Source organism: Neltuma alba, unplaced genomic scaffold (assembly GCF_004799145.2).
Source record: "Neltuma alba isolate B1F8T4 unplaced genomic scaffold, ASM479914v2 tig00004934_pilon, whole genome shotgun sequence".
NCBI lineage: Eukaryota > Viridiplantae > Streptophyta > Magnoliopsida > Fabales > Fabaceae > Neltuma > Neltuma alba.
This window is the reverse complement of record NW_021633916.1, coordinates 64,605-92,305: the sequence shown is the minus strand read 5'-3', so window position 1 is coordinate 92,305 and position 27,701 is coordinate 64,605. Positions and strand designations below refer to the sequence as shown.

At 31.0% G+C, this 27,701-nt stretch overlaps 2 protein-coding genes and 1 long non-coding RNA gene across 3 annotated transcripts in view; 2 read left to right on the top strand and 1 right to left on the bottom strand.

Moving 5' to 3' along the window:
- The window catches only part of LOC114746319 (probable sugar phosphate/phosphate translocator At1g06470), a 106,396-nt gene that overhangs the window by 70,681 nt on the left and 8,014 nt on the right, over positions 1-27,701 (top strand). The gene's annotated exons all lie outside the window — the stretch shown is intronic.
- On the bottom strand, positions 12,943-16,254 carry LOC114746321 (uncharacterized). The gene is made up of 4 exons (XR_003740261.1): positions 15,022-16,254; positions 14,836-14,895; positions 13,865-13,942; positions 12,943-13,006 (listed from the first exon to the last, which is right to left on the bottom strand). It is a non-coding gene; the product is annotated as an uncharacterized LOC114746321 (long non-coding RNA).
- Positions 18,948-22,880, top strand: LOC114746320 (glucose-6-phosphate/phosphate translocator 2, chloroplastic-like). Its single transcript, XM_028934553.1, has 5 exons — positions 18,948-19,452; positions 19,804-20,028; positions 20,430-20,652; positions 21,298-21,511; positions 22,496-22,880. Exons 1-5 carry the CDS (start codon positions 18,948-18,950, stop codon positions 22,505-22,507), a joined length of 1,179 nt encoding a protein of 392 aa, XP_028790386.1. The 3' UTR covers positions 22,508-22,880.

Sequence of the window (27,701 nt, the reverse complement as noted above, 5' to 3'; positions counted from 1 at the left end):
ATCTTTAAGTTTATGGAGGCTTAAACTTTGTGTGGGGCCCTTCCAAATATATTCCAACACTTCTATATCTTTTAAATATGTAGAGCACAATTCTGAATTCACTACCCTTGCTCTCTCATTCTCGTTTTTCTGTAAATTAATTATATTCAATGGTTACATGACAATTTGAAAGATGGACAATATCTATGAGCCACATCAAATAGAACTATAAATTAACATTACGAATTAAATCCCTTTTTTCACATAATTTTAATGTTGTAATAACATAAAAATTATTTGGCAATGTGAAAGAAATTATTTGGGTAAAAATTTTAAAATAAAAGAACAAAAAGAGTTAACGTTTTATCAGAAAAAAATTCATTAATAAAAAATAAAAAATACAGATTAAAAATAATAGTAGCATTTTATCATTCATGTTTATTATTTATTATGAGAAAAGCAACAAGTTGAGCTAAAAATAATATTTGATTGTTTGTGGAAAATACTTACGTGTTGCGGACACTCCAATAATTCACCTCCAAATATCTCTCTCAATTTCGGCAATCTCCTTAGAAATAATCCCTTTAGTTTGAGAAGAGGTAGCTGCCAATTCCCATCATGTGCTGCTTCTTCATCAACAACCCTTTCCAGTTCAGAGCAATCACTTATGCCCAGCCTCTCTAGTGAAGGACAATGATGAGAAGCCATAGAATATGAGAACACCCTTTTCATTTTATTGCTTCGCAATATCAGAATTTTCTCAAGTTTGGGGAAGCAAACATTAGAAGAAGAAGAAAGATTTTCAAGTGATTCTTCACAAAATATTCCCTCCAATTCCCCACAAGAATCTACTTCTAATCTCTTCAACTCTGGAAGGCTTGTGACAATTGTAAGAGTGAAAATATTCCTCAACTTTGAGCATCTCCATAATTGAATACTTTCAAGTCTATGGAGGCTCATGCTTGCTCTCTTATTCTCTTTTTTCTGTAAAATAATTATATCCAATGATTACATGACAATCCGAAAGATGGACAATATACATGAACCATATCAAATCAAACTGTAAATTAACATTACGAATGGAACCCCTTTTTTTTCCGTATATTTTTAATATTTTAATAATGTAATCTCAATAAGATAAATTTTACTAATTTAGGCCTTCATATATTATCCACGCTGATTTGTTACAAATAAAACAGTATTGAATAATCACTTTCCATTTCCACAACAATGAGCTGGAGCGAAAACATTAATTAAAACAAAATTTGAAATAATTACTGCCCAAAATTTGATAGTAAAAACACGATTTTTTTTCAAATCAATTAAAATTTTTAACAAGAAAAAATGGGAGAATTAACAAAAGGAAAAAAATCCCTTTAAAATAGCTAAACGACAAATTTGACAAATCAAACATGTCAATTTTTACGACACTCTTCACAACATAAACCCAATCAATTTCGCACATTTGACAAAGTGGTGCACTTAGCAAAGTTAAAGAAATTATTTGACAATTTTTTTTAAAAAAAAAGAACAAAAGAAGTTAACTTTTTATCAAAATTCATCAAGAAAAAAATAAAAAATTAAACCCCATTTTTCACATAATTTTAATACTGTAATAACATAAGTTTTATTAATTTAGACCTCCATATACTATCCACACATCATTGTCTCAAATAAAACAGTGTTGGATAATTACTTTCAATTTCCACAATAATGAGCTGGCGCCAAAACATTAAGCAAAAATTGAAATAATTAGTTCCCGTTATTATATTCAAGATATATTCTTAAAACTAATATATATATTCTTTGGTAGGAAACACGATTTTTTAAAATAAATATGCCAATTTTTAACAGGAAAAGAGGTAGACTCAACAAAGGAAATTATTTAGCAATGTGAAAGAAATTATTTTGACAAAAATTTTAAAAGCAAAAGAACAAAAGGAGTTAACGTACGTTTTATCGGGGAAAAAAGTTCACCAACAAACAATGACAAATACAGATTAAAAATAATAGTAGCATTTTATCATTCATGTTTATTATTTATTATCAAAGAAGCAACAAGTTGAGCTAAAAGTAATATTTGATTGTTTGCGGAAAATACTTACGTGTTGCGGACGCTCCAATAATCTTCCTTCAAGTATGTCTCTCAATTTCGGCAACTGCTCAAGAGATAATGTCTTCAGTTTGAGAAGAGGTAGCCGCCAATCCCCATCATGTGCTGCTTCTTTATCAACAACCCTCTCTAGTCCAGGGCAATACATTATCTTCAAGTTCTCTAGTGAAGGACAATGATGAGAAGCCATAGAATATGAGAACACCCTTTTCATTTTATTGCATTTGTATATGTCAATTTTCTCAAGTTTGGGGAAGCAAACATTAGAAGAAGAAGAAAGATTTTCAAGTGATTCTTCACAAACTATTCCCTCAAATTCCTCACAAAAAGATACTTGTAATCTCTTCAACTCTGGAAGGCTTGTGACAATTGTAAGAGTGAAAATATTCCTCAACTTTGAGCATCTCCATAATTGAATACTTTCAAGTCTATGGAGGCTCATGCTTGCTCTCTTATTCTCTTTTTTCTGTAAAATAATTATATCCAATGATTACATGACAATCCGAAAGATGGACAATATACATGAACCATATCAAATCAAACTGTAAATTAACATTACGAATGGAACCCCTTTTTTTTCCGTATATTTTTAATATTTTAATAATGTAATCTCAATAAGATAAATTTTACTAATTTAGGCCTTCATATATTATCCACGCTGATTTGTTACAAATAAAACAGTATTGAATAATCACTTTCCATTTCCACAACAATGAGCTGGAGCGAAAACATTAATTAAAACAAAATTTGAAATAATTACTGCCCAAAATTTGATAGTAAAAACACGATTTTTTTTCAAATCAATTAAAATTTTTAACAAGAAAAAATGGGAGAATTAACAAAAGGAAAAAAATCCCTTTAAAATAGCTAAACGACAAATTTGACAAAGCAAACATGTCAATTTTTACGACACTCTTCACAACATAAACCCAATCAATTTCGCACATTTGACAAAGTGGTGCACTTAGCAAAGTTAAAGAAATTATTTGACAATTTTTTTAAAAAAAAAGAACAAAAGAAGTTAACTTTTTATCAAAATTCATCAAGAAAAAATAAAAAATTAAACCCCATTTTTCACATAATTTTAATACTGTAATAACATAAGTTTTATTAATTTAGACCTCCATATACTATCCACACATCATTGTCTCAAATAAAACAGTGTTGGATAATTACTTTCAATTTCCACAATAATGAGCTGGCGCCAAAACATTAAGCAAAAATTGAAATAATTAGTTCCCGTTATTATATTCAAGATATATTCTTAAAACTAATATATATATTCTTTGGTAGGAAACACGATTTTTTAAAATAAATATGCCAATTTTTAACAGGAAAAGAGGTAGACTCAACAAAGGAAATTATTTAGCAATGTGAAAGAAATTATTTTGACAAAAATTTTAAAAGCAAAAGAACAAAAGGAGTTAACGTACGTTTTATCGGGGAAAAAAGTTCACCAACAAACAATGACAAATACAGATTAAAAATAATAGTAGCATTTTATCATTCATGTTTATTATTTATTATCAAAGAAGCAACAAGTTGAGCTAAAAGTAATATTTGATTGTTTGCAGAAAATACTTACGTGTTGCAGACGCTCCAATAATCTTCCTTCAAATATGTCTCTCAATTTCGGCAACTGCTTAAGAGATAATGTCTTCAGTTTGAGAAGAGGTAGCTGCCAATCCCGATCATGTGTTGTTTCTTCATCAACAACCCTCTCCAGTTCAGAGCAATCCTCTATCTTTAGCTTCTCTAGTGAAGGACAATGATGAGAAGCCATAGAATATGAGAACACCCTTTTCATTTTATTGCATTCGTATATGTCAATGTTCTCAAGTTTGGGGAAGCAAACATTAGAAGAAGAAGAAAGATTTTCAAGTGATTCTTCACAAACTATTCCCTCAAATTCCTCACAAAAAGATACTTGTAATCTCTTCAACTCTGGAAGGCTTGTGACAATTGTAAGAGTGAAAATATTCCTCAACTTTGAGCATCTCCATAATTGAATACTTTCAAGTCTATGGAGGCTCATGCTTGCTCTCTTATTCTCTTTTTTCTGTAAAATAATTATATCCAATGATTACATGACAATCCGAAAGATGGACAATATACATGAACCATATCAAATCAAACTGTAAATTAACATTACGAATGGAACCCCTTTTTTTTCCGTATATTTTTAATATTTTAATAATGTAATCTCAATAAGATAAATTTTACTAATTTAGGCCTTCATATATTATCCACGCTGATTTGTTACAAATAAAACAGTATTGAATAATCACTTTCCATTTCCACAACAATGAGCTGGAGCGAAAACATTAATTAAAACAAAATTTGAAATAATTACTGCCCAAAATTTGATAGTAAAAACACGATTTTTTTTCAAATCAATTAAAATTTTTAACAAGAAAAAATGGGAGAATTAACAAAAGGAAAAAAATCCCTTTAAAATAGCTAAACGACAAATTTGACAAAGCAAACATGTCAATTTTTACGACACTCTTCACAACATAAACCCAATCAATTTCGCACATTTGACAAAGTGGTGCACTTAGCAAAGTTAAAGAAATTATTTGACAATTTTTTTAAAAAAAAAGAACAAAAGAAGTTAACTTTTTATCAAAATTCATCAAGAAAAAATAAAAAATTAAACCCCATTTTTCACATAATTTTAATACTGTAATAACATAAGTTTTATTAATTTAGACCTCCATATACTATCCACACATCATTGTCTCAAATAAAACAGTGTTGGATAATTACTTTCAATTTCCACAATAATGAGCTGGCGCCAAAACATTAAGCAAAAATTGAAATAATTAGTTCCCGTTATTATATTCAAGATATATTCTTAAAACTAATATATATATTCTTTGGTAGGAAACACGATTTTTTAAAATAAATATGCCAATTTTTAACAGGAAAAGAGGTAGACTCAACAAAGGAAATTATTTAGCAATGTGAAAGAAATTATTTTGACAAAAATTTTAAAAGCAAAAGAACAAAAGGAGTTAACGTACGTTTTATCGGGGAAAAAAGTTCACCAACAAACAATGACAAATACAGATTAAAAATAATAGTAGCATTTTATCATTCATGTTTATTATTTATTATCAAAGAAGCAACAAGTTGAGCTAAAAGTAATATTTGATTGTTTGCAGAAAATACTTACGTGTTGCAGACGCTCCAATAATCTTCCTTCAAATATGTCTCTCAATTTCGGCAACTGCTTAAGAGATAATGTCTTCAGTTTGAGAAGAGGTAGCTGCCAATCCCGATCATGTGTTGTTTCTTCATCAACAACCCTCTCCAGTTCAGAGCAATCCTCTATCTTTAGCTTCTCTAGTGAAGGACAATGATGAGAAGCCATAGAATATGAGAACACCCTTTTCATTTTATTGCATTCGTATATGTCAATGTTCTCAAGTTTGGGGAAGCAAACATTAGAAGAAGAAGAAAGATTTTCAAGTGATTCTTCACAAACTATTCCCTCAAATTCCTCACAAAAAGATACTTGTAATCTCTTCAACTCTGGAAGGCTTGTGACAATTGTAAGAGTGAAAATATTCTTCAACTTTGGACATTTTCGCAATTCAATACTTTCAAGTCTATAGAGGCTCACACTTTGTGTGGGGCCCTTCCAAATGTATTCCAACTCTTTGAGATCTAATAAATCTAAAGAACACAACTCTGAATTCAATGTCAAAGGTTCGCCTCTTGCTTCAGTAGATTCTGTTCCTCTGACTTGGTAAACCTCAAACATAGTACCTTTCATTCCACTTAGTTCAATGCGTACATATTTCAAACTTAGGAAAGGGGTCCAGAGTTTCTGATTGCGTGAATGGTGGGAGCTTTCTGCAGTAGTGACCATAGTCTGATTCCCCTGTACATACATACATATATGTATTCAAATTATAATTATGAAATGCACACAATAATATCAACAACTTTTCTCTCACTCTCATCGCGTGAGTCAGAGTTTAAACACGATTATTATATGACATAATGTATGTAAGCATATTATATATTTAGTGTCAAACACGATTTTTCCAGCAATAAATACCTGGCGCCAAAATCAATAGCACAGACAACAGAATTATTTCCTTAACAAAAATAGGAAATAAAAATATAAAGCACTATTGAAAAAACGAAAGTAATTATTTGGAAAATATATAGTGTTGCATTTGGTAAATTAAAAGTAATTATTTGACAAAAAAGTTTAATATGAAAGACACAAATCCGTAAAAACAAATAGTATTTTCTTGTCTTGAAATAAAATGTAAAATTCCAATAGTAATGCAATCACACACAGACATATGCAAACACTGTGTATGGTGTTACTACAGAGCTTTGAAATTTCAGAAACAAAAAATACATTTATATATTTGCAAAACCTTGAATGAAAGAAAATAACTGTTGCCTCTCATTTAGAATATGTTGGAGTACTTTTTTAGTCGTACGTATATTATTTGCTTATAAACGCGATTTTTTCAAATAAAATTTAAAAGTAAACATGCCAATTTTTAATTGAAAAAACGAGGTAGAATTCACCAAGAGCAAAAAAGAAATGCCCTAAAAATATGTGAAACTCTTGGCAATTGCACGAATTTACACTAGGCTCTAAAAACTAGTTTCCGCAATATATAGATGGTGTTAGAAATTGTAATACACATAACTATTTATTTGACTATTGCCTCTCATTCAGAATATGTTGGAGTACTTTTTTAATCTTACGTATATTATTTGCTTATAAACATGATTTTTTAAAATAAAGTTTAAAAGTAAACAGGCCAATTTTTAATTTAAAAAAAACTAGGTAGAATGCAGCAAGGCAAAAACGAAATGTCCTAAAAACATGTGAAACTCTTAGCAATTGGACAAATTTATACTAGCCTCTAAAATAAAACTAGTCTCCGCAATATATAGATGGTGCTAGAAATTGTAATGCACATAACTATTTATTTGACCAGAGAGTTAAAACTAACAAATAGAGTGATAAAGTAGGCACATTAATTTCGCATGATAATTTAAAAAACGGATATAAAATTCGGTACCAAAAGAAACGAAACAAATTCAGCTTACAACCTTTTTTCAGCAAACGCATCAACATGGATTATTATTTCAAATGTGCAATGATTCAAGACGAATTTTGCGGATATAACACTTACGTATGGGTAGTCTTGGAGGGGCTCCCTTTGGTGCAGTAAACAATCACCATGCGCATCTTCTTCATCAGCGAGCCTCTCAAGTTTAGGACAACCCCATATGTGCAATTCCTCTAGCGAAGGACACTGAGAAGCTAGAGGATAAGAGAATAGCCATTTCAATTTGCCGCAATCCTTAATCTCAAGTTTCCTCAGCTTCGGTAGGCTTGTAATAGTGGCATGGGTGAAGATGCAGGTTCCCAATTCTGGACACCTCTCTAGAAACAGCTCTTGTAACATCGGGAGAGAACATGTGATCGATGAATCTTGGAACACTCCTTCAAGACTATTCATTGCTCTCAATCTTAAACTAATCAGGTGGGAGAACACTTGTCCTGTTTGATGAACGTTGGTCCTAAGGTTATCAGCTATGAATCTCTTCTCCTCACAGCATGAAATTCCTAAGTGCTTTATTTTAGAATTTATATCATTAAGATCCCACCTACAATTGTCTATCCAAAGGCAGTTTGCTCCAAGAATGAGATCTTTCATTGATGAATTCGAAACAGAGACTTTGAAGCCTTGTATGCACCAAGCTCTCAGTTCTTCAATACAGTGAGCATCACAATATTCTAAAAAAAGAGGATGTAGATATCCAGAAGTACTCAATGATGCGACATTATAGATAACGTACCTCTTCAACCTCTTCAACCTTGAAAGAGAGGAATTTTCTGGGATGACAGATTTCTTTTCCCAAAAGTATAATTCTTCAAGTTGCTCACATCTTCTAATAACTTCAAAAGGACTTTTGTCAATTTTACACCCAAACACATCCAACAGCTTCAATTTTTTCATATCTACAATTTCAATAGGTAATTCACCAAATTGAGAACCACGCAAGTCAAGAATCTCTAATCCTTTGAGTTGACCTAGAAAAGAGATGTCACCCAATGCAATTCCTCTGAAGCATAAGGTATGAAGATTAAGTAATGATGACACAATTGATTGCGGCATTGACCATTGAATTTGTGTATGCCAACCAAGTCCTTCCCACTGAAAGCTAGATGTTGCAAGCACCAAGATTTTGAGCGCTTCAATCCCTCCAAGATCTTCAATGAACCCTTTGGGATGAAGTAGCAGAACCTCAAGTGTTGGACAATGCAATTGATTAGACTGCCAAAAATTGCCTTCCAGATTCCATAATGATATCACCTTTGCCTCTTTCAAACTTCCATTTTCAGCCAACATTCTTGAAACCACATGGCTATCCACCAAAATTGCTTGATGTTTCTTCTTTGCAATCCACAAAGCTACATCCCGAACTAAGTCATGCATTTTTACACATGCTTGCTCATTTGTATGCATTAATAAACAAGAATCTAATAGCTTGTTGATGCTTACTAAAATCTCCCTCCTTGCATCCTCCATTGTGTAAACAGTCTCCTCAAAGTTCAAAGTCCCTTTGGCAAATCGAATAAGATCCTCTCTATGAATTTCATGATCCTCGGGAAACATAGAGCACAATAGAAAGAGTTGCTTTGCTAGACTTGGCAAATAATCATAACTCAATTGGAGACATGCATAAGGCCCCCTTGAACTCTCATCAACATCCAATGGTAGGGATTGTTGTAACCTCGATAGTGCTGACTTCCACTCCAAAATACCTTTTCCACTTAGTGCGCTTCCCACTGTCACAATTGCAACAGGTAGTCCCTTGCACTCATCAACAATTTTCCTTCCCACACCATCAAACTCATTTAATGAATCACTGGTTATGTTTGCGTGCATCTTTAACAAAACCCATGCTTCTGCCTCTTTTAAGAGAGACAATTCAAATTTTCTCTCACAACGCATAGACTCACATACATCTTGAAGGCGAGTGGTTATCAAAATGCTGCAATTTTCATTAAGTGGGATACCAATTTCTTGAAGATCTAGCTTGCTCCACACATCATCCAAGATTATGAGAATTTTCATGCTTTCCAATCTTTTTGATAGCTTTTGTGCTCTTACAGATTGAGTGTCCACATCAAATTTCAAATCAATTTGGTCTGCTATTTCTTGCTGCATTTTTTTTTCATTTGGAGGTTTCGAAACAACTACCATGATGACCTTGTCAAAAAGCTTCAAATCATGCACTGTCTTGCCTACTTCTTTTGCTAAAGTGGTTTTACCCGAACCGCCAATGCCATAGAGTCCAATCATCTTGTTCTTGCCATCTTTAATTGCCTCCAAAAGATGATTATAAGTTGATTTTCTGGAGTTGAAATCCACAAACTCTTTGGAAGGGAAGTAGGTAATGTCAGGAAGTTGTTTCAACTGGGAAAATGATTCAAAGTGGGATTTGGTGTTGAGTTTCTCCATTTGCTTAGCCATATCATCCATTTGTCTTGCTAAGGAATACTTGAATGGCACGTTAAAACATTTCTTTCCTTCTCCTCCAACCTCCTGTTGCAGCTTCTGCACCTCCTTTAGGATAGCATTCACATCATCCAACCACTTCCTCACAGACGGCATTATTTCTTCTATTTTTCGATCGGCTTCTTCCTTGCGCTTGTTCAAGTCTTCTAATGTCACCTCCAGCTCTTCTTTTGCTTTCTCAAAATCTCCAATGAATTGGTTGAAGCAAAACAAATAACGAGCACGACGTGAAATTGGATCCCACAGACACTCTGCAAGCTTGGTCGCTATACAAGTCCCAATTTCTTCCATCTAACGCAACGCAAGGCAACCCTGCATATGGATACACCAGTTTGTAATAATTCCAACACAAAATAATGTCACAAGCATACAAACACGTACAATATGTATAAGTTTGAGATTGAATGAACAAATAATTCACTTCATAAATATATTTCTGAGATATTGTATTAAAACAGTTTATAAAAATTCACATGGCAGTTTAATTAATTAATTAACTTTATAAATAATTTATACGCTATATACTACTATTATTTATTTGTAATACATAAGTGATGAAGATTATGGTGATAATCTTTTGAGCAGTAGGAGAATGAAGCAAAGCAAATGAAAACGACTGAATCTAATTTAGTGAATGCCAAAAGGAGAAAAGAATAAGTTAAGATGTTGACTTTGTAAATCTGAGAAGTTTACTTATAAATTAGTAAATTTTTTTTGCCAACATTAAAATAATAATATCTTAGGAAATTTATTTGAAAATTGATTAACTTTAACTTGTAAATATTAAAATATTTAATAAAAATTAATATTTAAGCATTTATTTGAGGTATGTGAGAGTAATATTTAAGCAAATTCACAAAACTTATGTAAAAATAAATTCTTTATTTAGAACTTATATATGTAACTACCATTTTTTTTTCAAACAATAACAATATTACCTGGTAATCTTGGTAAATGGTAATTACATATTATATTATATAGATATATCAACTATGAGAAAACGTCTTCTAAACCAAAATTGAATGCATTTTTTTTCGTGGCTGTCCAAAGTACATGCATGTCTAAAAATCATTACACGCACACACGTATATTCTTGGACACTACGCTTTTCTAAATCAGAATTTAAAACTCAACTATTTTAATAACAACGCCATTTTATCTATATTCCTTTCCGTTTCTAAATAAAAAGCACTCAATACAACATACTTTTATTTTAATAGAAAAACTAAAGCTTTTAATAATCATATTAATAAATTGTATTGACTTAAATTAAAAATGTATGATTACTTATAAAAAATTAAATCAAGTGAAGTTCAGAATAATATAAGAAAAGCAACTAATAAATTCAGTGTTTAATGCATAAATCCTAGTTCCTTTGATTGAAAAACAAATACTTTTCATGCGCAAAAAGATTAGGGGAGACTTGAGTTTATAATAAAATTACTTGTTATTTCTGAATTTTGAGCTCCAATGATAATCAAAGAATATAACAGATGAGGCAATACAATAGACATGTAAAGTGGAGGGACGATAATGAAGGTAAGGGTGCCTTTGGTTCATAAAAAATAAAGTGAAAAAAGAAGTTATTTACCAAACCACCAATTCATTTGGTAATTGGCAAGTCTCCCTTGTTATATTATTCACGGAGAATAACAAGAAAAATAACAAAGAAAAAAAATAAGTAAATAAATAAATAAATATTTAGTTAGATGACTTTATCTGATATAATAGTTGCTTACCTCAAATGTGATGATAAAATCAGACAAATAATGCAGAAACGTCCTCCGGAGCGACTCTCAAGTGAAATTAAGAGATTATGCCCAACTACACACACACATAGAGCAAACAACAATTCACCCAATTAGTACAAACATATAACATACATACACATTAATTTTCAACGATTTTAGAGTCTTGAAATTCATTATTGTATAATTATTGACGAATCAAAAGAATGGGAAAAAAAATAAAACTCATGTACACTCAGAAATTGGTAATTATTGAAATACTCCATCCGGTTCAAAATATAAGCTAAATTTATCTATTTACGTTTATCAAGAAACTAGTTAAAATCAATTTAAAGCAATAAATGTGTAAGAGATGTATTTTTTTCCAAATATGTCCTTATTAATAAAAATAATAAGTAAAAGATGTAATAAATGAATTAAAGAGGAAAGATAATATATGGGGGTAATGTTAAAAAAAATTTATTAAATATTTAGGCAAAAGTGAATGTTATCTTATAAAAAAAAAAAATCCCTCCAACAAAGTTTAACTTATACTTTTGAACCAGAGGGAGTAGTTTTCAGGTTGATGATATTCTCCATTTATTTTTTCTTTTTGATGAAAATATTTCAAATTTTCATAAGTTACTATGAATATATATATATATATATATATATATATCAAACGACCCGATCCAAATGAAACATTATTCTATTTTTATGTATTATTTCCTTATAGAATTTGGAGGATTCCAAAAACTTGGAGATCCAAACATTCCAACTACTAGAAGACAACTAGTCTAATATAACATTGTTTTGCTCCTTTCGGACTTTATTTTCTTTTTGTGATTGGAATTTGCTATAAGTCATGATGTAAAACAAAATTAATCTTTTAATGACTATCAATTGTTTGTTTAATAACATAAATTCAATATAATGAAAAACATAACTTAAAATAATCTGATTTCTTTCGCAAGTATATATTTCCAAAAATAGGCATTCCATCAAATTCAATAAATGTAAATTAAATGTGATACACAAAAATACAAAACGACATGTAACATTTCATTGTTAATTTTTCTAATAATAGTGTGATTAAAATTAATATTTACCTGTAATATTTTCAATATCTGATGAGCAGCAAGGGAAGGCAGTCAGGACATGATTGAAAATGGATTTTAGGAATTCAAGGAAAGCCCTAAACGACACGCAGAGAAATGTGAAAGCAATATGTGTGTCCTCCTCTGGTAAGCATATTTTATTAAAATCAAGAAAAACCCCAAATCTTATTAAATCTATCTTAAAGTTAAAAAAAATTATCCTATTAAATATATAAATTTTTAAAGAAAATAACAATCTCCCGATAATAAATGAAAGGTAAAATAGTATAACTATGTTAAAAATTTAATTTAATGAAACAATAAATAGGATAAAAAAATTTCTTTCTACTTTATTGTCACGTAAAATGGAAAAAAACAAACTTATATACTGTTACTTACCTGTAATATGAATTTATGATATGTTTTCTCTTTTGTTTTGCCTTGTTTTTTTTTTTTTTTTTTGAGGCTGAACAAGAACTCTTGGGAAGCAAAGCAGAGAGTTGATGATTACAACTGCTTCTGAGACAGAATGAAAGAAACAACAGTGTAAACAATATAATGAGGCTTTGAATAAATAAACAAAATTAAAATAGAAAAGAAAAGAAATTATTCTTTACTTGAACTTATACGTAATGTAACCTGGGTCTTCAAAGCTCAGTAGACTGTATTTCGCAATTTTTTTTTTAAAATCCGAAATCTTATTATTCCTAGTTTTATATACAAAAATGTTTTCATTTAATTTTTCTATGTACTTCATATTTTGCAATAATTGATATTTATGTAACATGAAGAGAAATTCTCAATATTATGACAAGGGAGGAAAAATGCGTATATTATAAATATAAAATCAAGTAAAAAAGTATTCATTCCGCTATTATACTTTTTTCCTAAATGATGAAAAATAATGTATTACTTCTGATATTCCCATGCTATTAAAAGTACTATAAGTTAAAGATATGTAAAACAAAGAAATGATGCTATGATAATTACATGTAAATAATTTTGATATCTTTTGAGCCCTAAGTGACAACTGAAACTAATTACTTATGAGAGCACAAGAAAACCAGGAATTCTCAATTTATACTTTACCAGAAGAACTATCGACAGCAATGTAAATTAATAACTATTCTTTAAAAATGATATGATAAAATGGATAACTTTTTTTCAACAAAATAGAGGGTATCTTCTCTGATTTCCCCCAAAAAAAAGAGTACTAAGGTATTGTAACTAAGTATTATTTACATAATTATAGAAGTCATTTAAGTTGGAAAAAAATCCTTGTATATTTATGTATATGAAATTTTTATAATCACAAGGCTTTCAAATAACTAAAATGAAATCAACAAAAAAATATAGAATACATATTCAGTTAATTACCTCAAACTCTGCAATCAAATTAGATAGGGAAAAAAAGGTCCACTGAGATGACTTGGAATCAAATTGCGCCATGCCAATCTTCATTAAGGAAGGAAACAATGATTTAATTAATTAAGACTACGATAGTACAAAAATTAAATTTTAAAGAGCTCATTTACTAAGAGTATTCGTTAATGTAAATTATTGTGAAATTCAAAAGAAATAAAGAAAGAAAAACTTGTAAATTATTAGGATTAACACTAAGAATGTTTAGAATAGTTTTGTTGTTTGAATGAGAGTTCGCTAATTGATTGTAACTATACTTTTGTCTTTTGTACTCTTTCCTTTCCAGTTTGTTGTTTTTCTGGATGGTACTATTCGTTTCTTGTTTAATGAAATATTTTTGGTTAAAAAAAATAAAAAGTTGGGAAAATTGCTCATAGGTATTAGATAAGAAAAATAAATATAGATATGTCCCAAAATTTTCATATTTATAAGTTCGACTTGCGTTTTTCACTAGTCAAACTCACATATTTATACGTGAGTTTGTGTCATTTACAAGTTAACTAGCATTTACTTCCCCGTGCAACGTTAACTTCAATGTATGATATTAAATAATTTTTTTCTCAACAAATACGCATTATTAACATAGCTACCTTCCATCCATTTTCTCATAGGCAACATCAAAAATGAATTGTAAGTATGTAATTATATAACCTAGAACCTTTTTTTCTTCAAGAATTGCCCGTATTTTTTTTTAACCTAGAACATAACATTGAGTAGAATAAATAACTCTGGATGATCATTACACAATTCAGATTACTCATTTTTTTCGTTATCATTTCATAGTGCTCAAATAACGCTCAACATCCTTTTTTTTTCCCCTCAACCATATACTGCCCAAAAAAAAAAACATCAAATGTTCTTTTGGGAAAGGAAATGTAATTTATGGACATGTCAAATAAACAACTTAATTATAGTCTGTTATTTACCTTTAATATGAATCGATGACCAGCAGACTGATAATGATTTGATCTTCTTCTGAAACTAAACTGAAAGAAACAAGAGGGCAAACTAAGAGGCCTTGAGAAAAAAACAAAATTTATGTGCATTGGAAAATTTTTTTCTTTAATAAATATTAATAAAACGAAAGAATCTCCAAATTAACTAATATTTACCTCCAATATAATACAGACAACGTTGATGATATTTCGAGAATTCAAACGATGAAGGAACGCTGAAGAAAATGGTTGACACTGCTGGCACGTATGTATGGTTTTTGGAAATTTGAAGGAGGCAACAAATAGCTCATCAACACAAGCAAGAACAAACGAGAGATGAATTGGATTGAATATATATAAGAAGAAAGTCTAAACCTGTTGATAAATAAAGACTTGCAAGAATTTGTTCTTTACCTGAGCTCTTCAGGGATGGAGGCACCGATTCCAAAGTTAGTAAAGTAAGCTATGTTTATTTCTTAATGTTGATTTCAAAGTTATTCCATGCATTTTCATTGTGCTTTTGCTTTGTTGTATTACATACGTTACTTTCATTTGGGTTTATCCTATGGATTCTTTTCCTTTAACAGGAGGAAAAGTGAAAATAATCCTTCTTTTATTATTGGAGCCCAAAATAATTGTCATTTTTTGGCCTTAACATATCAAAAAGAAAGATGCATCTGTGACGTAAGTCATTGTTTCAAACTAAACAATTAGCACAGCTTGATTGAATCCTCAATCTCATTTTCCAGGCCAATTAACCAGCAATTATGTGTGTGTGTGTGTGTGTGTGTATCCCTAAAACAGGTTGCTTGACAATTTGTATCGAACAAAACCATAGTTCAACAAAACCAGAGAAAGGAAAACAAAACATTAATTTCTTAAAGAGCCACACATAATCTGGGATTCCGGATTCATAGCAGTTTACAGTATTTTATAGCATAGAATGATCAAGTCCAGGAAAAGTCTTATGTTGGAACTGAGCTATGTTTGATTAAAGAAAAATGTCTATCACTGGAAGCTTCAGAAGGGTGATGCAGGTGAAGATGATGTGGGTGGGGCCTCAAACCAGATAACAGTATTCAAATATTCAATAAATCTTGTATTTTTCTCTTCTTTTTTTCAGCAAATTAGATGTGGATTTTGGCATTCTTTCATGCAGATATTTTCAGGTTCACATCCAACTTAATTGTTCAAAAAAGTAATGTGCAAACAAGAGCCTACTCCTCACAGCACTAGCTGGTAAATGCTAGCCACAATAACTTTTATTCATTCTGCTTAGTTTTAGAGATCAAAATATATGAGAAGTAAAAGAAATATAAGAAAAAAGATTATGGAATTATGGCAGTGTTCAGTATTTTATAGCTTGTTACATTCGGAAGTGTTTTTTCTTTATTAGGGAAATCATAACTAGATAAAGACATTAATTTCTTGAAGAGCCACATATAATCTGGGATTCTGGATTCATAGCAGTATGCAGTATTTCATAGCATGGAATGATCAAGTCCAGGAAAAATATTATGTTGGAACTGAGCTATGTCTGATCAAAGAAAATGTCTATGACTGGAAGCTACAGAAGGATTATGCAGGTGAAAATGTCTCTCTCTGGTTTTTTCTTTTTTCCCAAATTTGATGTGGATTTTGGTATTCTTTCATGCATATATTTTCAGAGCCACATCCAACTTAATTGCTTAAAAAAGTAATGTGCAAACAAGAACCTACTCTTCACAGCACCAGCTAGAAAATGCTACCAAGCCACAATAGCTTTTACTTATTCTGCTTAGTTTAAGAGATCAAAGTACACGAGAAGTAAAAGACATATTAAAAACAAAAGGCCAAAACCCTCTATGATATTAATCTTAAGCAAAACACATGCGTAAAAGATATCAATCAGAAATATCAAACCGATAACACAGCTATGCCATGGGCCAAGTGGAGAGTTATTATTAGTACTCAATCTCGAATCTTGAACTTCATTTTTCAAGCCAATGAACTACCAATCACAGCCAATCTCAATTGGGTTGTTTGAGAATTGTAATGGAATGAAAACAGACCTCAAAGCCAGAGAAAGGAGGACAAATACTAATTTAGACTTTTGGAATTATAGCAGCATTCAGTATTTTAGAGTTTATTACTCTAGGAAATGTTTTTTTTAAAAAAAAATTAATTACAGAAATCGTACACTAAATAGCTGAATTCCAAGTTTTCCATACAGAACAGCTTTAAAATTTCATCGAGTTAATCTAGCATACATGTTGTACATTTTAAGTATTATAGTATGCTTTAGAACAGAGCAATGGTCGGAAAGTATCCCTGAAAAACGTACTGGATTTGAAGCATCTTACTGACAATTAAGCTAAGCAGCACTTTTCTTTATCTAGAGACTTACAATGCATGAACCATTTTTTCTCCTCTGCCAAATGTCAATGCCTGGCTGAAATCTAAATAGGATTTCAGTTTAATAAGAAGTTAGATAATTACAGTAGTTGCTGATTCTGATGGTTTAAAGGGGTCGGCGGGCACATCACAATCCGAGCTGGCGTCAAGATCCCATGTGGAGCACCCTTGGGAGTACACTATGCAAAGAAACAAAACGGCACCGTTTTTGCACACATCTTGCCTCCTGGCATTCAGAAGCAACCCATCATTAGGGATCAGAGAGATCTCCACCGGAATGGCGGGAGAAGAACAAAACTTGAATGCAAAACTACTTCGATGAACGGTGGTGTCTTTGATTCCGATAACGGCTAAAGATTGAGCGCAACAACGGTGTCATTTGGTTGCTTCGCGTAGAATTCGAACGCATGGCCGAGGGGTGACAGTATCCAGATTGCAGCTGTCAGTGGAAGAGCATGGTTGGCGCGTAACCACCATGGCACGGCACAGACACGGTCGATAGCCGCCGAGAGGGATCAGCTTTGACGGACACCATTGGTTGGACTGGGCTAGTCAATAGCCTGAAGCCCGGTCTCATGCACCTTAGGGCTAGGTTGGTGTCTTTTTGACGTTAAATATTGTAAATATTTTTTTTTTTCATTTTTTAATTTAAAAACATTTAGATTAAGTTAGCTATATGCACTCTAAAATATTTTTTCAATACCACTAACAATGAGAGCTCATTGTAAGCAAAAATTTGGCGTCCAATTTTTTTTTCCCCCGGAAAGCATTAAATATAGATATTCGGTAGGAATTTAAATATTGACTCTGTCAAATATTAATCCTTTTATGTTTATGATATTAAACTGCTATGCTGGGGGCTCATTGAAGCAAATCTTCCGGCAAGGCAGTTATCCTCTATGAGCACTCCCTTTGATCGTGTAGACAAAAAGCATTAGCATGCAAGACATTGGTTTTGGCCGATTGTTTGCTTTCTTTTAGATGTGTTGTCTGGAACTGCGTCTTGTTCCTTAATGTTTGCAACATTTTCTTTCGCTCTACCCCCATAATTTCCGTGATCAAACTATAGCCATTGTAACTTTTTGTTGTAGGAAAGTGAGATATATATATATATATATATATTTCCTTCAGTCAAATAAGAAAAAATAAAAATATCACCGCAAAATTATGGGTTCGTGTCATTCCACATGCGGCCATGATTTGAGTGGGCTTGTTTGATATGAAAGGAAGGAGGAAAGGAGAGGAAATAGGAGGGATTTTGCTCCCTCCTCTTGTTTGGTTGTTAAAATTTTTAGGAAAAGAGAAAAAATTTTCTGAAATTTTCCCTCATCTCCCCTCATAATCCTCTCTTCCAAAAGTGGGGGATTTGGAGGAGAGAAAAAGTAATATTTTCACTTATTTTAACTAATACATGTTCATGATATTTTTTTAATATCTCCATATTACCCTTCTAATATATATTATATAATATGGATGTTTGTGCCTAGATTTTTTGAATTTAAATTTTGTCATATATTTATTTCTGAATATTATTTCATATACCCAAAAAATATTCAATAAAAATATCTAAAGTTTCAGAGAGAAAACATCATTCCATGGCCTTTGATATGAGATTACTGATTTGATTTGTATTTGGCTCTTCTGATCACATTTAAGCAACTCATTGAGGTTTTGGTTCAGAGCTCTTGTTTTTCAAATTTTTGTGCACAATGATTTGCTCTGTGAAACAATCTGCTCTGGCGATCAAAGTTTCTTCCTCTGAAGCTATTTTCCAGGGAAAACATTCAAACCCAGTTAAGATATCTTCGTTTTCACCTTCTCTTCCCAAAGCAAAGCTCCTGAAATCTTTTGTTTGTGTGCAAAAGCCTTTGTACCTTTCCTCTACTGGGAAATTTGCTTCTGCGAAATCCCAAAAACAACGGAGTTTGATCACATGTAAAGCGTACGAGGCAGAGCGGTCAGACATTGAAACAAGCACACCATCAGAGGTAGCTCAGAAGGTGAAAATTGGGATATACTTTGCAACATGGTGGGCTCTGAATGTGGTTTTCAATATTTATAACAAGAAGGTCCTCAATGCATATCCCTACCCTTGGCTTACTTCCACTCTCTCACTCGCATGTGGGTCTCTTATGATGTTGATCTCTTGGGCCACAAAGATAGCTGAGGCCCCTAAGACTGATCTTGACTTCTGGAAGACCTTGTTTCCTGTAAGTGACTGGGTTTTTGTTTGTTTCCCGAGAAAAATTGTCTGGATATAAAGCAAACAATGTTTTGTTTGATAATATGTCATACTTTTCTGTGGATATTGGTTGAAACCACAAGTATAAAAGTGAAAATTTAGTCCAATTAAACCATGCAGCTGAACTGGGGGAGTTTAGTCATATATTTAAATTAAAAAGAGAGAGATCAAATTGAAAGAAGAACTTACTATAGCCTCCCTTTCTCTATTTGTTGCTAACTTTCAGGCTTGACAAGATCTTCAGTAGTTCTTGTTTCTTTTCATGAATTGATTTGTTTTTCTAATGAATAATGATCCTAATGTTTTTGTCTCTTTCAATATAGTTGCTGTTGCACATACAATACGACATGTAGCAGCAACCGTTAGCATGTCAAGAGTTGCAGTTTCATTCACCCACATCATCAAGAGTGGTGAACCTGCGTTTAGTGTGTTGGTTTCAAGGCTTCTTTTGGGGGAGACCTTCCCGGTGCCGGTCTATCTGTCCTTGATTCCAATTATTGGTGGATGCGCTCTGGCTGCTGTGACTGAGCTAAATTTCAATATGACTGGTAACAAAGTAATTTTCCTTTAAAGAATATTTTGGTTAGTGTATTCTGTTTGTTTTTTATGTCACTTTTGAAAACAATTTGAATATGGAGATAGTATGAGAAAAACTAAATTGATCTTTGAATTAAACCGAGAAACATACTCTTCTGTCTAATTAGTTATGCTATGTAAGTCTCTGGTGTCTTCATTTGCTTTAGCTAACTGGCCTTTACTGGGATTTTGGAGCCTATATGCCTGCTTGACGCTTAAACCATTAAATACAGGGGTCCTTTGCTGTGACTTTCTTGGGTGATTTTGTGATTGAGGGAAGCTCCTTGTGACATCGTAATGGATCTTTTTGTTCACCTTTTGTTTAACCAGTTCTTTCTGCCCTGACATTTTATCTTTCAACAATTTTCTGCAGGTTTCATGGGTGCTATGATATCGAATCTGGCATTTGTGTTTCGCAATATCTTTTCAAAGAGGGGCATGAAGGGAAAGTCTGTCAGTGGAATGAACTACTACGCTTGTTTGTCAATGTTGTCTCTCTTGATTCTCACACCATTTGCGTTTGCTGTGGAGGGACCGCAGATGTGGGCAGCCGGATGGCAAACAGCCCCCTCGCAAATTGGACCCCAATTCATATGGTAATTATAACTGCTGGCTTTGATGCTCCCTTTTTTATTTTTACCATGGTCATGTGTTTCTTAGTCTTTGTGCATATCTATATCTACATCACTAATAAGATTATGTAAATATATTGTTTGTCATTCTGAGGAGATACAAGTATTTGATGCTGCCTAATCTCTTCTCTGATTGAAACCTGAAAATTTCTAGTTTTTCCTTGACTTTCATGGTCAACGAAGCTGGATTTTTTTTCTAGAGATGTTTGAATTCTTTTTGATGAACGCCTATAATGAAGTGACATGCATGAGTGCTAAAAGTTTCTACACTCTTGGTTTATCCCTTCTTGTTGTCTTCACATCCCTCATAACTTGTCTGTAAAGATGTGATTTAGTACTTTGTTTTCTGTATATCTGTAAATGGAATTAAAAGAATAAACCTTCGAAAATTTCATCTTGAGTAGCATGTAAGAGATTTTGTTAATACGCTTTATTTCAACCACATTATCTCTTATTTTTGCTTGTGAGTTTTGTCGAATTATAAAGACCTGAGCTTTCCCCCTCTTTTCGGATTATGTATCTTTGTTGCTAGTTATTATTTGGTTCTGAAAGCTTTTGCACTTTTCTGTTTTACAACTGAAATATGTGGCTGTTAATTGAACACAATAGGTGGATGGCTGCTCAGAGTGTGTTCTATCATCTGTACAACCAGGTCTCATACATGTCTCTGGACGAGATCTCTCCTTTGACGTTTAGCATTGGCAACACCATGAAACGCATATCGGTTATAGTCTCTTCAATCATCATCTTCCACACGCCAGTTCAACCCGTCAATGCTTTTGGAGCTGCTATCGCCATCCTTGGAACCTTCTTGTATTCACAGGTATTTTCTAGTCAAGTATTTCATTTAGTTTTCATAATATGATGCGTCTTATTTCTTTATAACCAATTGCTTTTCCTTTTGGCTGTATTATGTACTAGTAAAAGAAAGCACTAATTATCAATACTGGTAATCCGTTCATCAAACAGAAGGGGAAATAGGTTGTTCATTGTCTGATTGTGGGTGAAACCTCAATAGACTTTTGATAGGGGGCACTGTTATTTATTAAAGAGTTCAAACACCTTTTTAAGTCCTAAACTTTTTCACTCTTAGAAAAGGGCAGAGGCGGAAGAATTTTAATTTATCAAGTTTATGAAAGGTAAAAGTCTGAGGCTCATATTGCAGAGTTAGGTTTCTCTGTGTTTCACAATATCATAACTACCCGTAAGGTGGCCTCATGCTTGGTTTAGGTGAGCCAATGTTTGGTTTGTAGCAGTTGGACTTAGAATTGCCACCTAACTGTAATTACTTCAATCCATCGTGCTGCGTTCCAATTTCAAGTCAATTTTAACTTGAGTTAGTTGGAAATAGACCACTTTAAATAAGTGACTTGAGAATATGCGTTGGTTCATACCTTCACGGCAAGGAAGCACTTAGCTGTCACTGTTGTAAATATTTTGTGGGACCTTGGAAAATAAAGCCATGTGAGAGTTTGAGAAGTGAAATATTAAATAGACTTGGGGTGCAATTTAGGTGTTTGTTATCAAGTTCCCTAATAAATTATAAAGCTCAGGTCCTCTCAATTCTCACCACTTGTGGTCAGATATCATAGAACAGTGTGCAAGACCTACCATTCCAATGGGTCCCACTCACTGTATCCATCTCCCCCAAAATTGACAAGAAATTTAAGGGGGAAATTTAGATGATACGAGGTCATAATTTTATTACAAGCGAAGGACTATTTTGATTAAAAATAATTATTCTCATTCTGTCATTTTTGCAGAGGAAAATGATTCTGATTTCTCATTCTGTCATTTTTTTTCCAAGGCAAAACAATAGGGTGGAGGAATTGAACAGAAGTTAAAACCTGGTACAACCTTATGCCCTTATCATCTCAGCCAAGGACAAGGAAGCTAATTACAAGAGATATGTGACTGCTGGTTTTTATTTTTGATTGGGATGATCTAGCTGCGTGGGCACTTGTACATACTAATATTAAGCAATAATTCTGCTGAGGAAACTGTATCATTACACATGATTAGTTAGTGCTTTTAGTGTGGTCTGTTTCAGACTTCCCAGAAGTTTAGAAAATAAGAAAAAACAAATGTTCTGGTTTCACAGTCCGAGCCTCCGATGATAATCTCGAAACATTTGTTTATTATATGAGAAAGGTTTAATAATAATTTTAAGAACTATTTCTTGTGTTGATGCACTTATTCTGATCCATAGATTATATTATTACTACTGTTATAATTATAATTATTACGATCAACCATATTTGTAATGCAACTTGAGATTTTATTATTTGCATTGCATAGCAGAAATTTTGGCCTTTTGAGGCAATATTGAATGCTTCTCATGTGAACATGTTCAAGAAGAAAATGACCCTTCAGTGATCAAAGGGTTCATAGCAATATGGTCCTCTTATTTGTGGTTTGGGTCAGTCTTAAGTGTATGCTATAGATAGAGGCACTAAACAGGATCTTCCTACTTTTTGAAGGTTTCACATCTATGCATTATAGCTATTAAGACCTTCAAAGGCCAGATTGTTAGGTATTAGTGCTTTTAGGCTTGAATTATTTCAAGTCTCAATGCATCTCTTAGCAAGAAAATGTACCGGAAAGACCAGTTTTAGAGAGGAAACATGACAGCTAATAAGTTGTCATTTATATTATTTTAACGGTCATTCATACTCTTTGGAGTTACAACTTAATGTTCTTGATGTTATAATGGGAAATTTATTTATTAACATTGGATGAAAATGGATATGCACTCTATTTAAAATATCGTCTTTTAACTTTATAAATAAGAGTGAAACCCTTTTGAAAAAAAATAAAAAGAACATTAAACCTGTGTTTAGAAAACCATGTGCAGAGAACATAAGGTCAAAAAAATTAATATATGTTTTTAATTTTAATTATATCTAAATTCACTTTTCCCCTTTTAAGATTTGTCTAAATGGAAGAGGATAGGTTGAAAAAATAATATTTATTTAATTTACAATAAACACAATAAATAAACCAACATTTCTATTCCTTTTCCTTCCTTTTGTTAAATTATCATCTCAAGTTTAATTAGTTTGCTAATAGTTTTCTAATAGGTAACATAACTTCTAGCATGAAAGGAATAAGGGAAACATAATCAAGTGCACCCTAATAGAAACAATTTTACTTTGGCTTTCATGTATTCCCCCAAAAAAAGAAGATGCTTCGCAATGAAGTGGCCTCCATAAAATGAACTTTTCTCTTTATTTAAAGAATTTTTTCTTTCCAAAATATAAGTACTACTACACTGTACTTTCATTTTAATAGGAAAACTAAAGCATTTAATAATCATACTATTAATAAATTTAACTGATTCAAATTAAAAATATAATTATTTATAAAAAATAAATTATGTTAAATGAAGAATAATATAAAATAACATCTAATACACCCAGAGTTTAATGTACAAATATTAGATTATTTGTTTGACAGGCAAATATTTTTATGTTAAAACACTCAAATTTGGAGTTCAAATAATGATCAAACAATAAATAAACACGAGACGTATATAGTAGAATTGATCTTATGTATCATTGACTTTGGATTTTAATATTAAAAACTAATAAATCTTTTTTATGTTAAAGCAAGCGATATAGAGTATAATTTCGTAACACGTGTTTCTAATTTTCCGCTGAAAGAAATATATCGTTTGAGGACACGTAAGATAAATAAATAATTAATTAGCTATATATTCTTTAATTATATATGGGGACACCAATTCTAAAGTTCAAGTAATTAATTAGCTATGCTGGTAAAAAAAAAATAATTAGCTATATATTCTTTCCTTAATAACATACATTGCTTTAGCTTTATTTTATATATATTAGATATATGTTATTTTATTCAGGTTTATTTTAATCATGCCGTCCTTTTCTTGAAGAGGAAGAAAATGAAAGTGTATTCCCTTCTTCCTTTGGGCTCCAAAGTAATTATTAATTTCGATTTTAATACATAGAGGAGGAGAAGGATACGATAGAAGTCACAAACAATGAAGTTATTCCTTACGCAATACGTTGTAATTAATATACCACCTTAAATACTTTTCTAATCCTTAATATAAGACCTAATTATTAAGTTGATTTTGATCTAAAATATAAGACCTATTTCACACATTTATCAATTTTTCTTAAATTATCCTTATAGATACTTCTTCAACCATAATCAAGTAGAAAATAGAAAATAAAAAGAAGATATTAAGAAAAATAATTGTGGAGTTTTAAAAAGAACATGTCATATTTCTTATAATTAACTAACTTACGTAACTTTCTTAATCTAATCAAATTAGTTAAATAAGTCTTGTATTAAAAACTGAAAGAGTATATTATAAACTCTTTAAGTGAATATATGATTGGAATTTGTTCTTGACTTGAGTTCTTTTAACTATTGATACACCAATTCTAAAGTTCAAAGTAAGCTATATTTAATTCAAGGCCAAAAAAATTAAGGTATAGTTAGACTAATTCCAAATTCAGAATAATGTCTCAAGCATGACGCGCACGTACAATCTGTATAAATTTGAGATTGAATGAACAAATAATTCATTTTAATTATAAATATATTTCTCAGATGTTGTATTAAAACAATTTATAAAATTTCACATCCCAGTTTAATTAATTAACTAACGTTATAAATAATTTATATGCTATATACTACTATTATTTATCTGTAATACATAAGTGAAGAAAATTATGGTAATAATTTTTCAAGCCGTAGGAGAATGAAGCAAAGCACAAGAAAACGACTTAATCTAATTTAGTGAATGCCAAAAGGTTAAAAGAATAAGTCAAGATGATGACTTTGTAAATGTGAGAGATTTAATTGTGAATTAGTAAATTTTTTTGCCAACATTAAAATATTTATATCTTAGGAGAATTATTTGTAAATTAAAGAGGTTGATTTTTAAATCTATGAGGTTTATTTACAATTTGATTAAATTTAACTTGTAAATATTAAAGTATTAAAATATTTAATAAAAATTAATCTTTAAGAATTTATTTTCATGACTGGTTTACGTCTATATCATTTCATAAGAAAAAATAATCATAACCAAGTCTTGAGCTATTTCGGAGTAATGTTTAAGTAAATTCACAAAACTATTTAAAATAAATTCTTCATTTAGAACTTATATATGTAATTACCATTTTTCCAAATAATAACACCACCTAGTAATCTTGGTAAATGATAATTACGTATTATATGGAAATGTCAACAAGGAGAGAAAAAGTCGTCCAAGCCAAAACTGAATGCATTTTTGTGACTGGCCAAAGTACACGCAAATCTAAAAATCATTATATACTTTTATTTTAATAGAAAAAATAAAGCTTTTAATAATCATATTAATAAATTTTATTGACTTAAATTAAAAATATATGATTACTTATAAAAAAAATTAAATCAAGTTAATTTCAGAAAACTATAAGAAACCCATCTAATAAATCCATTATTTAATGTACAAATATTAGTTCCTTTGATTGAAAAACAAATACTTTGCATATGCAAAAAGATTAGGTGAGACTTGAGTTTGTAATAAAATTATTCGTTATTTAAGAATCTGAATATTGAGTTCAAATGATAATCAAAAAATATAACAGACGAGACAATAACATGTAAAGTAACGAGATGATAATGAAAGTAACGGTATCCTTCGATCATAAAAGAAGTGAAAAAAGAAGTCCTTCATCAAGCTAAATAAAAAAAATTAAATAAATAAATAAATTAGTTAGATGACTTAATCTAATACAATCGTTACTTACCTCAAATGTGATGATGAAATTAGACAAATAACGCAGAAATGTCCTCGAAGTGACTCTCAAATCAAATTAAGAGACTATGCCGAACTACACACAAATGGCAAACAACAGTTCACCCAATTAGCACAAACATACGAGATATATACATATATATATATATATATATTTTCAAAAAATTTAAAGTCTTGAACTTTATTATTGTATAATTATTGACGACCCGAAAAAAGGACCAAAAAAAAAAAAAAGCTCATGTACACTTAGAAAACGGTAGTTATTGAAACAGTATTCAGGTTGATGATATTCCCGATTTTTTTTTTATGAATATATATCAAATTTTCATAAGTTACTATGAATATATATATTTATATCAAACAACAACGGTCCAAATTAAAGTTTGCTCTATTTTTAAATTTTATTTTCATATAACCATGATGTAAAACAAAACTAATCTTTTAATAACTGTCAGTTGTTTGTTCAATAACATAAATTCAACATAATGAAAAACATAACTTAAAATAATCTGACTTCTTTCACAAGTATATTTTTCTGAAAATAGGCATTCCATCAAATTCAGTACGAAACTTAAATTAATATGAATTTAATGTAATAGACAAAAATCCAAAATAACATCCAACATTTCATTTTTAACTTTCTAATAATATTTTGATTAAAATTAATATTTACCTGTCATATTTTCAATATCTGATGAGCAGCAAGGGAAAGCAACCAGAACATGATTGAAAATGGATTTCAGGAATACACACACGTCTGATTCTATCCATAAGCTGCTTTCAACATATTTTATTAGAATAAAGAGAAACCTCAAACTTTATTAAATCTACCTTAAATTTTGACAACTTTTTTCCTGTTCAGTATATACTTTCTCCTGTTTAATATATACGTTTATTAAGAAAATAACAATCTACCCGGTAATAAATAAAAGATAAAACAATATAGTTATGTTAAAAATTTAATAACAAATATATAAGACAAAAAACCTTCTTTCTGCTTTACGGTCATGTATTTAAAAAAAAAAAAAAAGGACTAAATGTCCAGACATATTATTGGAGGACACAGAGAACGCAACTGCCGAAGATCTATTGCATCTATTGCAAGATCGATTGTCACCAAAAAAAAAAATTATATTCTGTTATTTACCTGTAATATGAACTTAAGATAATGTTTTTCCTTACTTCTTTTTTTTTTTTTTTGGAGGCAGAACAAGAACTAATGGGAAGC

Bases quoted from the DNA above. Each gene is read 5' to 3' on its own strand.
- LOC114746320 (XM_028934553.1), top strand. From the start codon at position 18,948: ATGATTTGCTCTGTGAAACAATCTGCTCTGGCGATCAAAGTTTCTTCC. The intron at 20,029-20,429 runs GTAACAAAGTAA...AATTTTCTGCAG, and splicing joins GCTAAATTTCAATATGACTG to GTTTCATGGGTGCTATGATA. The intron at 20,653-21,297 runs GTAATTATAACT...TGAACACAATAG, and splicing joins ATTGGACCCCAATTCATATG to GTGGATGGCTGCTCAGAGTG.